Source organism: Mytilus californianus, unplaced genomic scaffold (assembly GCF_021869535.1).
Source record: "Mytilus californianus isolate M0D057914Y unplaced genomic scaffold, xbMytCali1.0.p SCAF_3, whole genome shotgun sequence".
NCBI lineage: Eukaryota > Metazoa > Mollusca > Bivalvia > Mytilida > Mytilidae > Mytilus > Mytilus californianus.
Window position 1 is genome coordinate 102,454,058 of NW_026262679.1, and position 14,320 is coordinate 102,468,377.

The 14,320-nt window shown below is 32.1% G+C and overlaps 1 protein-coding gene across 1 annotated transcript; it reads right to left on the bottom strand.

The window, feature by feature from the left end:
• Positions 1-246: 246 nt before the first annotated feature.
• Positions 247-6,892, bottom strand: LOC127735585 (translocon-associated protein subunit beta-like). The gene is made up of 6 exons (XM_052245829.1): positions 6,838-6,892; positions 4,563-4,726; positions 3,782-3,880; positions 2,914-3,025; positions 1,119-1,196; positions 247-409 (listed from the first exon to the last, which is right to left on the bottom strand). The coding sequence occupies exons 2-6, from the start codon at positions 4,724-4,726 to the stop codon at positions 299-301; spliced, it is 564 nt and encodes a 187-aa protein (XP_052101789.1). The 5' UTR covers positions 6,838-6,892; the 3' UTR covers positions 247-298.
• Between the last annotated feature and the right edge of the window lie 7,428 nt (positions 6,893-14,320).

Below are 14,320 nucleotides of genomic sequence, written 5' to 3' on the forward strand. Positions count from 1 at the left end.
CAACCGCAAAAGTTGTATAAAAATGTATATTTGGGCCCCTTTTTGGCCCCTTATTCCTAAACTGTTGGGACCATAACCCCCAAAATCAATCCCAACCTTCCTTTTGTGGTTATAAACCTTGTGTTTAAATTTCATAGATTTCTATTTACATTTACTAAAGTTATTGTCTGGAAACCAAATGTCTTCGGACGACGTGATACCAATATATGACCGCAAAATGTTTTGCGATCTTATGAAAACAGGTAATAAAATTATAAAAGTTTTTATTAAAGAAAAATTATAATTGCATAGACAAATGTTAATTTTTCTTTGGTTTAGGTTGGTCATATCGGCTTTTACTTCTGTAAAATAGTAGAAATGGAATGACTAAAGATGGCAGGGTCATCACAGCAAACACTGACCAGTCCAACTGAAAAAAAAATTAATACATGTTTAAATTTCATTTAAATAGTTCATTTCAAACCATTTAATATAAGTATAAAGGTATCACTTTATTGTTGGTTCACAGATTCAGAGCATACCTATTAAGCATTCTTTAAAGCTTAATTATATCGGGAAAATTGGTATGACTTGCCTTATGTGTGCATGATATTATTCTCTTCTGGTCCTTATCTTTTATGATCTTATGATTTTCTCTTCTGGTCATGATCTTGTTCAAGATTTATATAACATTATGGTAAATAACCAACAGTAAAAACATACATTTGAACTCTGATGGATAGTTGTCTCATTGGCAATCATACCACATCTCCTTATATTATATGTATGTTGTACATAAATTAGAATGTTTGAGTGTCACCCAACGTAAACCTGTTTCATAGTGATTAATCAGACAATATCTACTCTTTTAAAAGTAAATGTGATAGATATCATTTAAGTTTTAAATTTAATAGTATCTGTCTAATTGTAAATTATGTTAGATATCTAATACCACGATTTTTTGTTTTTTGTACTGTCCCTTGCCATATAAGATATGTTAGATATTGTGAAATACTATATGAATAGTATACTTGTACATCAGTGTAGCCGTAACATTGTAATTAACATTAATTACACCAGTTGAAGACTTATTAACTGTGTTTGACAATGGTGATAAGCTTATATTTTGTAATACTTACTACATGAGGTGAGAATTTTCTATCAAAATCTTTACTATTAACAATCCCTCCTTCTCCTGGAGCAGTAGTATATCCAATCTATAAATAGAACAGAATTATCATCATAGTGCATAGAACAATGGATCAATATAAAATTAATATCGTTACTGGAGGCCCCAGTATAAAAGATATTATCTGATTCTCAGACTCTGTCTCATGGGATAAATGACAGAGAAGAAAAAAAAAGAATTCATAAATGCTAAAATTAGAAATCTTTTCTCAAGGATTTATTATTTTTCTTCTAATTTTCATGTATATTCTAATATAAGGTTGAATTTGTAACATGCAGCATGATAAATTTTTTAAAAACATGATATGTACCCGTATGGTTAAGAATTGTATTTCAGCTGCTCTTCATTGTATATCATTTTTTGGTATTTTTCATGAATCAGTTACTTGAATCACAGTGGAATACATGTTGATGTACATTACACATGTATAATAGTCAGTCTTACAGTAAAATACAGGTCAAAAAGTTTCAGGGTTTTTAATATCAAAAATATTTCATTATTATCAGCAAAACAATAACTGTTAAAATATCGTCTCACAGCTAATTGCCATAATAAAGTCTCATAACCATAACAACTCGTTAAAATCAGGGGTTCAAATTTGCTTTAGGCAATGGAAGGTCCAGGACCTTTGACCAAAAATAATTAAAGGTCCTCCTTTATTCTTAGAAGGTCCAATTTTAATTGAAAATTCAATTTATCAAAACAGAAAATTCTTACCATTCCAAAGCACTCATCATATCTAACTCCATTGTTAATTTTTTTTCTGAATATCTTAAATAAATTCTGTCAGAAAAAAGCTTCCCCTTTCCCCCAACACTAAATGCTGTGTTAAATAACACTTTGTATCTTTTTAATTGTTTTGGTTTCAATTACTGCTGAAGATCGCACAAGCCTAACTTTTTGTCAGATAACGGCTCAACTTCGTTTTCAAACTCGGGGTCAAGTTTTTTTTAACCACTTTTTGGCAAGATATATAGATGCTTGGTGGTAATTTTTCACCAAAGATTTTTTATGGGATCAAATTTTAAGTTTTTTGTCCAACGAACCAGGGCACTTTCCCTTTCACTGGGTCACGTTTGGAAAAAAATATGTTCTTGTTTTTCCCTGTAAATTTTTGGTCTTTAGTCAGATCTTGTCTTTCTGGTTGCATTAAGCCGTTTCATCAACCCCCCCCCGCTGTATCCCCCATTTCATCAGGTTTTCTTCTGGAAGAGGTTACCCCAAACCATACAGACTCATACCGTTTACTAGTTATGTTTTAATATTATATTCTTGAGTTTCCCGGTATCTTGTATGACGACCGTTCATGTGACTACACATCAAATCAATTGTGAAGAATTTAAGCAAACACATAAGTTTCCTTTCAATAAATTTGCATATTTTCAAAATTATATGTAGTACATTTACTAGATTTTTATATTTTTTGTTCAAAATGCTTTTGTAACTTTTTTAACTTGCAAAAATACAAAAGTCCGTCGGGTGTAACTAACTACCAGTGGGAAGGTCCGAACCCGTAAATGGAAGGTCACGGACATAGGACCACCGATAATTTGAACCCCTCTAAAATACATCAAAGAATGAAAATTAATGTTCACATATATATCATGATATTGAGTACAAAACATAATGATCTGAAAGTGAAATATATGTTAATGTGAACAACTTACACTTTTTGTAACAAAAAGCAAAAAATGCAGAAATGCATTCTTCACTAAGCACACTGCACACAATTTATACAAACTTACAGTGCTTTCAGTTGAGTCTTCTGTATCCTTGTAAGTTACAACACCAGATGAAAAGTTGAAGTATCCATATTGAAGTGGTTTCACTACAACTACATGTGTAACATTAGATGCACTACAAGTTAAGGAAATAACTTACACTTTTCTCAAATGTACTTAATTTTATCATTTTTTTAAATGTTCAGTATTCTATGAATATTAAATAAATTTTTAAGCAAAACTAACGAGAGCAAAAAAAATTAGTAAAAAATATCAATTGTTTATCGTAATATCACTGTACACTAATGCAAAAGTCTCATTTGTAGTAGTTTTATATAATAACAAAACACCATATTTTCAATGTATACCCATGATAATGTAAGTATCTCAAATCAAGTCATGAAGTGACTAGTTGTAATATGATGTAGGAACCTCCAATGAAAAACAACTGTTTGCACAGATTGGAAACTACATGTAATCATTTTTTCAAAAGTAAAGTCATTGGGAAAGTTTATCAGGTTTAATTTTTGTGAAATACAGTTTAATCCTTTTCTATTATACACAGACATTCGAAAATTACAGTTATGACAGTAAAAGTCTCTGGTGAGATTGATGAAGTACAATTTTATTCTTTAGCAGAAACATTCTGAAAGTTTTTCTGTCAAAACACCAATATTGACTAGTGTCATTTTACCATTCATGATTTCATTTATCCTCCAGATTAAGTGAAAATGGTCTTGTTTTCTAAAGACCTTTTTTAATTAAAACTTCAAAAGAATAAAAATATTATGGAACAAACCAAAAAGATTAATGATTTTCAAACCAATATCACACATGATCACATAGCTATTGATCTTATGATGGTGTGTAACATGTGGTTGAGAAAGGATACGGAGCAATTCTGTCCCATTTAACTTCTAAGTTCCCACGAATTACTTCAAAATCTGCTTCAGGAAAACCATCATCCCGCAGAGATACATCTAAGGCAGCACTGAAATAATAGCAGAATACAATGAGTTAAACATACATTACAAATCAATCAAATGTAAAAAAAAATGTTTATATGTACAACTGTCTCTTTGGCAATTTATACACCATATATCTTACTTTGAATTTCCATAAATGTTTAGTTTCTTAAACATGTCTTAACTCTTAAATTTGTAGGTAACATCATACAATTCATATATTATATCATCACAAACAGTGGTAATACACAATGAAATCAGTTAAACATGTTAAATATGCCTATAGTATTATACTAACACTGGGTCAGTACCACTGCTGTCCGTATAAGGGTCAGTCAAGAAATGTAACATATGCACAGTATCCAGAACTTCTGTACTGCCAAATTTTAATGTCATGATTGTAGTGTTGTAACTTTTAAGTTACTTATTACAATTTATATACCAAGTTAACTTTGCAACTCTTAGTGTTTACAACAAAGTTGACCAGTTATCACTATTTTGCGTAGGTCCTTTATGGTTTTTATGCTCCTCACTGTTTTATATCTTTCAAATATTTTACATGGATAAGCTTTAAGTGTACTTGTTTATTCCAAAAACATATGCAGTAATTTGTGGTGTTAATACGGCCTTATTAGCCGAAAGGTTATGATGAACCTTAAACATTGAATTTCCAATGTTCTTAGAAAAAAGTGAAACAAACTTTCTTACCTAGCTCCTATATTATATATTTTATATTCTACTGTTAAATCTCTTCCTTCTACTAAATACTGATTGAGTATATTTTTAGATGCTAACAAACGAGCTGAATTTTCCTCATCTCCAAATGTATAACAGGTAAAAGATAACAGTATAGCTGCCACCCACAACTTCATCTGAAATTAAAAACACAATTCTATACATGTTTGTTATATATTGTTTAAATCCTATTCAGTTCCAAGGCAAATATGGGATCTCCTGTAGTTGGTGATCGCAATACTGGTATAAAATTTTGTACCAGTATTGTATTCCAGTATTGTGTCTTTTTTAAATAAACAATACATATAGGTAATTAATCTTTAAATTTATTAAAGGACTTACATGTAGGTGTCACATATATATGCATAATGAAATTAACATATGACATGACAATTTTATAAGGAATGATTGGACATATAGATTGCATGTTTAAATGATGATACACTGCGATTGTCATCAAAGAAAGATTTAAATCTTCTGATGTCTTTTTTTCTTAAGGGAACAGTACTGTCCTAGCATTTCAACAAACTCTTTATTTTCTTCTTTCAGCTCTAGCGCTCTCTTTCCAAGACTCATAGTATATTTTAGTGAATTTTATATTGACATTGCTGTTATAGCTGCTGTATCATCAGCATTGGTATTGTCTATTTCTTCTTCAGATGGCATTTCTGCAACCCTCCTCTTTCTGTATTGGTATTCAGTCTCTGTGGACTTTCTCTTACGCTTAACAACATGACCAGCTTCTTTAGATGGCACTTGTACGGCTCTCTTACTATCGTAGGTGATGGAGTGCTTGTCTAGTACTAGTATTTGTACCAGTTGATATATCTGCTACAAATTGTGTTGCCCATGGTTCTGAATCATCTGCTTTAATTACCCTAAACATTCATGTAGTTAAATATATTATAATCAGGTTCCCCTATTAAGCAACTTTTTATGTTTAATGGATATTGATATCTTTTATTGTGAAAGATAAATTAGAAAATAAAAGACCAACAAATGCATATAATCTTAGTATACATGTGTACATGTATTGAAATATCTGTAAAAAATATATGATGGCATACATTTTTTGTACATGTAAATGCTGAATTTACAGTGTTAAGAGTGTAATAATTTGCTTGAATTTATTTAACAATAACTCAGATGATAATAAGCTTTTATTTTATTTTACCTAAATTGAATTAAAAAAAACATAGAAATATGATAAAATGAATAGCAATTATTTTATATAATTAACAATTGTTGGAATAATATGAGTTAATTACAATAATCTTTTGTTTATTTGTGTAACATGTATCTTTTTGATTTTAATTAGGGCTTATATATAATTATGAGTATCGTGATTATTTTTAACTGGTTGTTGATTAATTTCACTATATTCCTCTTTAATCTTTTTGAGTTCATTTAATCCCCTTTTGACATGTTTGATCTTCAATATCTTCTTTAGCTTAAAATTCATTTTTTTATTATACACCTTAAATTATAGTCAACAATACAACTACAATACTGGGTTATCAGTAATGTACCAGTATTGCTGTCTTTTTTTTTAAAAGTTACAATACTGGTACAAAATTTTTATACCAGTATTGTGCACGGTATACCAGTATTGCGATCACCAACTACAGGAGATCCCAAATATGTTATTTTGTTAACTACAGTGCTAATTTTTTACAATCCAAAACCCTTATGCTGAAATATACGCCACTTAATTGAGCTCACCCTACAAAGTGTACTTGAATACCCCCCCCCCCCCAAAAATTATTTGGAGGTGTAGCCACAACAACCTCCCTTTTAATACCAGAACCCATGCATCCTACTAGCCATTGAGATGATTCAATCCTCGTCTAAAAAATAAAATTATTAACGTATCCAGGGAACTGTTATTGAATGAATACCTAAAAAGGGGGAGGTTTCGGCAAACCCACTAACACAGCTGTTATAAACATTTCTAATTGAAAGAAACGTTTATAGTATAATTCATTTTTCAAAATCTTGATGTTAGAACATTAGCAATACTTATCAGGAATAAGCAAATGGCAAAATATCTCGCGTCAGGCATTGTCAAAAATTTATACAGCCACGTCGACAGACGAAACAATGCATGGGAAAGCATTTGAACATTGAAAAGCATTCACTTATTTCATCGGATCGAAACATTTGCCTGAATTTCTTTACAACAGATTTTATACATATTAAAAATATACCGAATCATTAATAATATTCACACTTTTGTAATACTACAAACCTTTAATCTAGAGACTAGTACAATGCCGGTATGAAAAGAAAACGGAAGTGAATATAGTTATGGGATATGAATTCGAATAAAGGAAAGATTCGATAAAACGTGGCTTATGCCGCAAGCTATGCAATGTTGTTGTTTTTTTACATGTAAATAATGCCAGAAGCAATTTAATACAATTCAATTAAAGAGAGATAAATTGACTACGGAAATTTTCTTGAGATCATTAAAATAATGTAAAACACCAGAGACATTTATATCTGGGACATAGCATACTACAGTAGTCCCAGCCTCATGTCTATGAAAATACTAATGAAAAAGTTACACTGAGACCGTCAGAGAGACGTCGTGGGTATGATAGATACGGCCTTCAACAATGAGTACAAGTGGACATACATACAAATAAATCAAATAGAACCGATTACTATTCATGATCCGAGCAGAGTGCGTCAAATTTATTTTTATTATTTTTATTTTTGCTGAAACCACTGACTATCATCGCGGCGTATATTGTAGTATCAGATTAACTTAGTTTACAGTTATCGTCACCGGCATTTTCATCTTTAATTCCGTACAGGATCTTCTTATAGATGAAGACTGAAATGTAGCAGGAATAATCCTTTTACGTCATGTTTGGTTACATAACTGGACAATTCAAACGGTTTCCTTTTTGTTTGGTGAATATGCTGATCGCAATTGTCCAATTGATTGACTTGAAATAATATTGTTATTACTGCCTTAACTTTTACCATGCAAGGATTTGTGTAGTCAGAGACATACAGCTAGGGTACTATATATGTCTCTGGTCGCGTATGGCCCTTTTTTTTTTATCACAAAGTTAAACAATCATGAACAAAGCTTATAAATCTGTATGTATATACATGACGTATAAATAAAAAAATAGCTGATTTGTTCTTGTCCCGAAACCAATATATATCATCGATACCTGGATTAAAATTTTGTACGCCAGACTCGCGTTTCGTCTACATAAAAGTCATCAGTGACGTTCAAGTAAAAAAAGATAAAAAGGCCAAATAAAGTACGAAACTGAAGAGCATTGAAGACCAAAAATTCCGAAATGGGTGCCAAAATATTTTTTGAACATGGTGCCGAAATGTCTTGTTGAACTGAACCTGTTGTCCTTAAAATGGTAAATGTGGATCGGTTGAGAACTTGGAAAGAACAATAATTTACGGCCGTCTATTATAGTTTAAGTTTTCCATTTTTCAGTATATTCCATCTGACAGCGCTTGCATATTGATCATATGTATCTCTGAGTTGATGCGAGATTCCAGGGCTCGCGTTACCTATCATGATCAGGGGCGGATCCAGCCAAATTTAAAAGGGGTGTTCCAACCCAGGATAAAAAGGGGGGGGGGGGGTTTCCAACCATATGTCCCCATTCAAACGCATTGATCGTCAAAAAAAAGGGTGGTTCCAATCCCCGGAACCCCTCCCCTTGATCCGCCACTGATGATTTACTTGATAGAGGGTTGGTATATACAAGGGTTTTATTTCATCAAGTGTTCCAATTGGTAAAGTTGAAATCCTCCTTTCAAAAGTTTTACAGACACCACCATGGTTTGGTTCCCCGTTGTGGAATATATTGCGCTTTTTTTAATGGACAGTTGCGCTTTTTAAAAAAGGACATTTGCGCTTTTTCTATAGGACATTTGCGCTTTTTCTACAGGACATTTGCGCTTCTTTTACAGGACATAAAGTCATTTGAGCTTTATAAACATAACATTTGAGTTGTCATGAATCATTTGATATATAAAAAAAAACAAAAAACAAAAAACAAACAAAAACAAACAAACAAAACACAGCCCATTCGTGTACTTGTGGGGATGTATAAGTACTTTGCCACGTCCCATCTGTGTTTTTGTTATATGTATTTCTGCTTTGTATCCATCTGATGAGTTAAGACCTTTTCAACTGATTTTTATAATTTGTTCTTATGATAATGTTGTACTGTTACACCACTGTCCCAGGTTAGGGAGAGGGTTGACGCCTTCAAACTAATTTAACCCCGCCACATAATTCTTTATGTGTCTGTCCCAAGTCAGGAGCCTGTAATTCAGTGGTTGTCATTTGTTGCTGTACATCATATTTGTTTTTCGTTCATTATTTTGTACATAAATCAGGCCGTTAGTTTTCTCTTTTGAATTGTTTTACATTTGTCATTTCGGGGCCTTTTATAGCTGACTATGCGGGGTTTTACTTATTGTTGAAGGTCGTACGGTGACCTATAGTTGTTGATTTCTGTGTCATTTGGTCTCTGGTGGAGATTTGTCTCATTGGCAATCATACCACATCGTCTTATTTTTATATTATATACAACTTAAAGCTGTCCGGTTCTTTCTTTAGTTGGTGGGTTGCTTTTCCACTGACCAATCATGTGACCCCCATAATTTTTTTTTTTGTGTGAACAATTTATTTCAATTAGTCCATGAGAATTTTGAAAATTACATATTATTCAATAAGTGAAAAGAAAAAGAAGTAACATCTTTTATTTTAAAAAATCAAGTAACTCTAATAAGTTTATTTTGTGAAATAAAAAAAAATCTACATATGAGCTGCGTCGGATAGATATCGACCTTATGCAAATGAATATCACTACATTTGCTAACCTATTTCGAGTTGAAAATACATCTCGATGGAAAGTCTGTAACTGTTTGAAAATTTAGCTGTTATAAGAAAATCTACCAAACAGACCACAATCCATCTTTTATTTCGTATTTGAATGCTCCAAAATAAATTAAAGTCTTATACATGTACATGTAAACGTGCTCTTGCATAAGGTCGATTTCTATCCGACGTAGCTCATATATACATAAGGTCGATTTCTATCCGGCGTAGCTCATATATTACCATTGCACTTTAAAAAATCTTGATATAACTGGTGTCAAAAAGTGATTAATTTTGAGTATTTACAAAGATATTTAATTACTCTTTTCAGTAGAGATAAATGGTAATGAAATTTCACATCCGACACCTAGAAAGTCCGAATTACTAAATATTTCGCCATCATGCTTGTGTAAGATGAATACAACACTCCAAGAGGGTGAATTGAAGTGAACTCCTTATTACAGCCATCATTCTCTCCTAAAAGCCGACATGAACAGTAGGTGGTCAAAAAATTAATTTTGGTCTCCACAAATTGAAATTATCCGAGATAAACTATGATAAAAGATATCCTCTGACTTTCCAGACAATAGAACGAACATACGAGGTATATAGTTTCCATTTTAAATCTGGTATAAAGTTGCTTAACAAATTTAGTGCAAATTTTGAAATGTTCCATCCATAAGAAAATCGTTTTATTTATGTTTTACTTGAATACACTTTGTGTGATTTTGCACGGGTTATCTTTCAAATAATGTGTATATAGCATCCCTTGACTTTGGTAAATTTGTTTAAGATTACAGGTAAACTTTCATAGGTAAAATGCGCAAATGTTTAGGTGTATCAAAGCTTAAAGCGCAAATGTCCATATTGTTTGAGCACAAGTGTCCTTTTGTGTTACAGGTAAATAAAAAGCGCAAAACGTCCTGCGCCCATCCGTTCATCAAGTGATTGTTTATAAATAATGTAAAGTTTGGCGAGTTTTCTATATTAATTAAGGTTAATTAGTAGCTATTTGTAGTAACACGGTTAATTAGTAGCTATTTGTAGTAACACCAAATGATTAGCCGTTTGGACTTTTGGCAGGCATATTTGACAAACATTGTCATAATAAACACTCTAAAGACTTACTGTTGTGGACAGTTTTGGTCCCGATTGGACCGTTCACGTGTTTGAAACTTTCAAACAAGAAAAATATTTTTTCAATGCCTTTTGTATTTTGTCCTAACTATTGTGGTCATATTGTAAAAGTAGGATGATCATTAGCTCATTCTATTTTAGAGAGAACCGTTTTGCTAAAAGAAAAACAACAAACAAAAAACTTATTCATGTTAGATCATTTGTTGACTGACTTATATGAAAGTTTTTTTTCTGAATTTTCTGTCTTATCAGATGCAACTAGACAAAAAGGAAAATATCTCTTTGGTTTAAGCTGAAGTACCTGAGAATAAGTGACAACGTAAAATGCATATTAGTACCCTCAATTTCTATATAAAGTAATATCAACCTTGTTGGTAACGACAACTCTACAAGCATATGCGCGACATATTTCAGTTCAAAAAGGCACCAAAGAGACGATTGCGACCGAATTTATATATATATATATATATATTAAAAGTGATTTTAAAGGAGGAGAGATATTTGACAGCGCTGGATTCTCCCCTCCCCCCCAAAAAAAAAGATAACCCACCTCTTCCCCCCAAAAAAACCCAACCCCAGTTTGTTATATATATATGAACAGAAATTGCGGCCACATTAATCAAATTGCAGGGTCATTGATTGATTGATTGTTAGTTTCTAAAAGTCCAGTGGCAAATATTTCATGCATGATCAGGACGAGAACAAATCAAAAATACATACAATATGACACTGAAAAAATAGGGTATATTAAATAGGGAAAGAAATTTATCCTTGCAACAGGCCACCTATACGGACCCTAAAATAGTTGTTGCAATGGTTCTTAAAGTGCCGAGAGTGTGGCAATCTCTCTACACGAGGCATCGGATTTAACGTCCCCATTCTCAGTGACCGGACTTGGCTGCGAATTTATACAACACGATCAACCAAACGGACGCCCCACTTTGGCAATGATTTTACTGCTGGTCGGAAGAAACCAAAAATTACCGTATTAATTTCTATTCCCCAGTCATCCTTGGGGTTTGGCTGATAGAGAACATTATGAAGAGCCCTATATATGGCTCTACGTAATGGTTTTGGTGCAGGTGAGACACAGCAGTTTTTTTTTACTAGAAGGAATCACTCCCCGTATAAACAGCATTTAGAAAAGGGATTCGGATCATCAAAAACAAAATATTAGTTACTCATATCCGGCAATCATGGTGCCGGTTTAGGCCCTTGTGAACACCGTGTGGCTGAAAGCATCTAATACTGGTTCTCTGTAACTATTTAAACTTTTATATAGGGAGTGTGGCACGCATGGTCATGGATTTTCTTCAAACTTCACACACTTACTAGTCTTGATGAAACAAACAAAAAATGGCAAAATTTTTGTTGCTAAGCATATCGGTTGCCATAGCAACCGATGACCAGTTTTACCTCTTATGGATATCTATGATTTTTAGCTGAAAATGGCTATTTTCAACATAATTTTTCATAATAAATGATTAAAAGAAAGAATATTTTTTTATGATTTTATCAAATATATGCATTTTATTAATGTAATTTAATAACTGTTATTATCATATTCATTTTCATTCATAATCACATAAACCCCCCTTTTTATGTGGTTTGCATTAGGTAAAAAATACCCTTTTGAGGTCATTTTTGAATGCTCACCATAATTTTTTGCGGACACCTGAGTTAAAGTCAACCATCAATTCATAAATACCATAGTCTTATCTTATCAATGATGCGAAAAAGTAATGGAGAAATATGTCTCATTTTTTTGTTACCATGGATACAAAATGCTTAGTTTTCATTTTTTCAGAAAAAAAAATTTTGAAAATTTTTGAAAAAAAAAGTTTTAAAACCTAATTCTGCAGTCAGAAAAAAAATAAATAAATAAACAATTTGTAGAAATGATTGTAATCATCAAAATTTGAAACATATTCATACATAACGGTATTATAGTTTTAACTGTGTTGCTATGGAAACAATTTCATGATGATACACAAGTTTAAAACAATTTTGAAAAAGTTTCAGTTAGTTTCTTAAATGTGCACAAAAGTAGGAAAACGAAAACACTTATTAAGTTTCACTGTATACACACATGTGTATATATAAATAATTTTGCTGGTATAGTATATCGATAATGGTGTTAACACTTGAATGAAACAAATACAATTTCTCTAATCTGGATTAAAGTGCTGATTATGAAGAAATTTCAGTCTGTTTTCATGATCATGAAAAATGTACAAGAAAAACAATGACTAAATCTAGAAAAAACAAATAAAATCATTTAAAAAATCATATATTCAATTATGCAATATTTGCCATTGAATGTGTTGCCATGGAAACACGCAGTCCATTTGCAAAAATACTGATAAGTGTTAATTTTTACAAATTCGTTTAATGAACTTCGATACATATAGCAACGAGTGTATACAATTTTGTAAAAATGAAATGATCTATTAGTTGTGGTTTGCTTTATGTCCAGTGTCAAACATCTCATGCATATTTCAGAAGAGAACAAAACCAATAAATTTAATAGGAACATCGTGGGCCTGTGCTAGTCTACTGACCAAAAATTAAATAAAGTCAATAATTTGAAACAATTCAACACAATAAAAAATAGAACCAAAAGAGTCAGACGTTGATCCTCTAAATAAATTATAATTGACCATCATGGCTAACCTTTCTATAAAGGAAAAAATACCTTTATTATGAGCTGTTTATTTTTCTTATTCATTCTTAAACTCAATGTTGAAATGGCAAAGCATGTATACATGTAGCTATACGTTTTGAATAATATTGTTTTATTGGATGATGAGTATCTACATGAAGATCATTTTTATAAAAGTTATAAAAAATCAAAAACCTTCAATAGGTGTAAGCTGGGATGAAGGCAGACAATTTGAAATATCACTAGAAATCGGGACCAATTGGACAAGGACAGAAATTTCAATAGATCAACTAGGGAGCCCCTAAAAAAGGGCGTAACAAGCAAGGGCGGGTACGGTCGGCCGTCGACCCGATGGTCCCTGCTATTCATCCGACACATTTCTTGTTTGACATTCTGGCCGGGGAGGAATTTTCGAGATTTTCCAAAAAGTTCCGTTTCCCTAAGAGGACCCAAGGAAAATCGGTCAGCGGGTGACTGCTGGTCTTACAACGAGCAGCAGGGGGAAAATATACCATCTAGACAATTGTCATATCAGGGGTACCACTGACTGCCTTAAGAGATGCCCGCTACATTCATGCTTCAGTGATTCCATATGTAATCAACCAAATGTTTCCAATGAAAGGAGGGGGCGGGCCCTCATGGCCCCCTGGATCCGCCTTTGGTAGCACTATATTTACATTAGTAAAAGGCATTAGATTATTGAAATTTGAGAAAATAACAGTAATCTTAATGGATTTTTAGCAGCAAATTAAAAAATATTGACAATATAATAACTCTTTACACAGGGTAACTTTAAAAGAATTATATGCATGTACATATACTTTGATTTCCACTGAAAGCCCATTACAGAAAGATGTTTCTCAAAATTAGTATATAATTGTCTTTCTTTAAACAAACAAAAATTAGATTTTACTTTGAAGCAGAAGTCTATGTTTATAACATATACATGTGACTTTTTGTCCGCGACTTTTTGTCTGTGACTTTTTGTCTGTGACTTTCTGTCCTACATTCTGACCGTTATCATGACCAGGAAAAATGACTTTATACCTATTTAAATGTAAT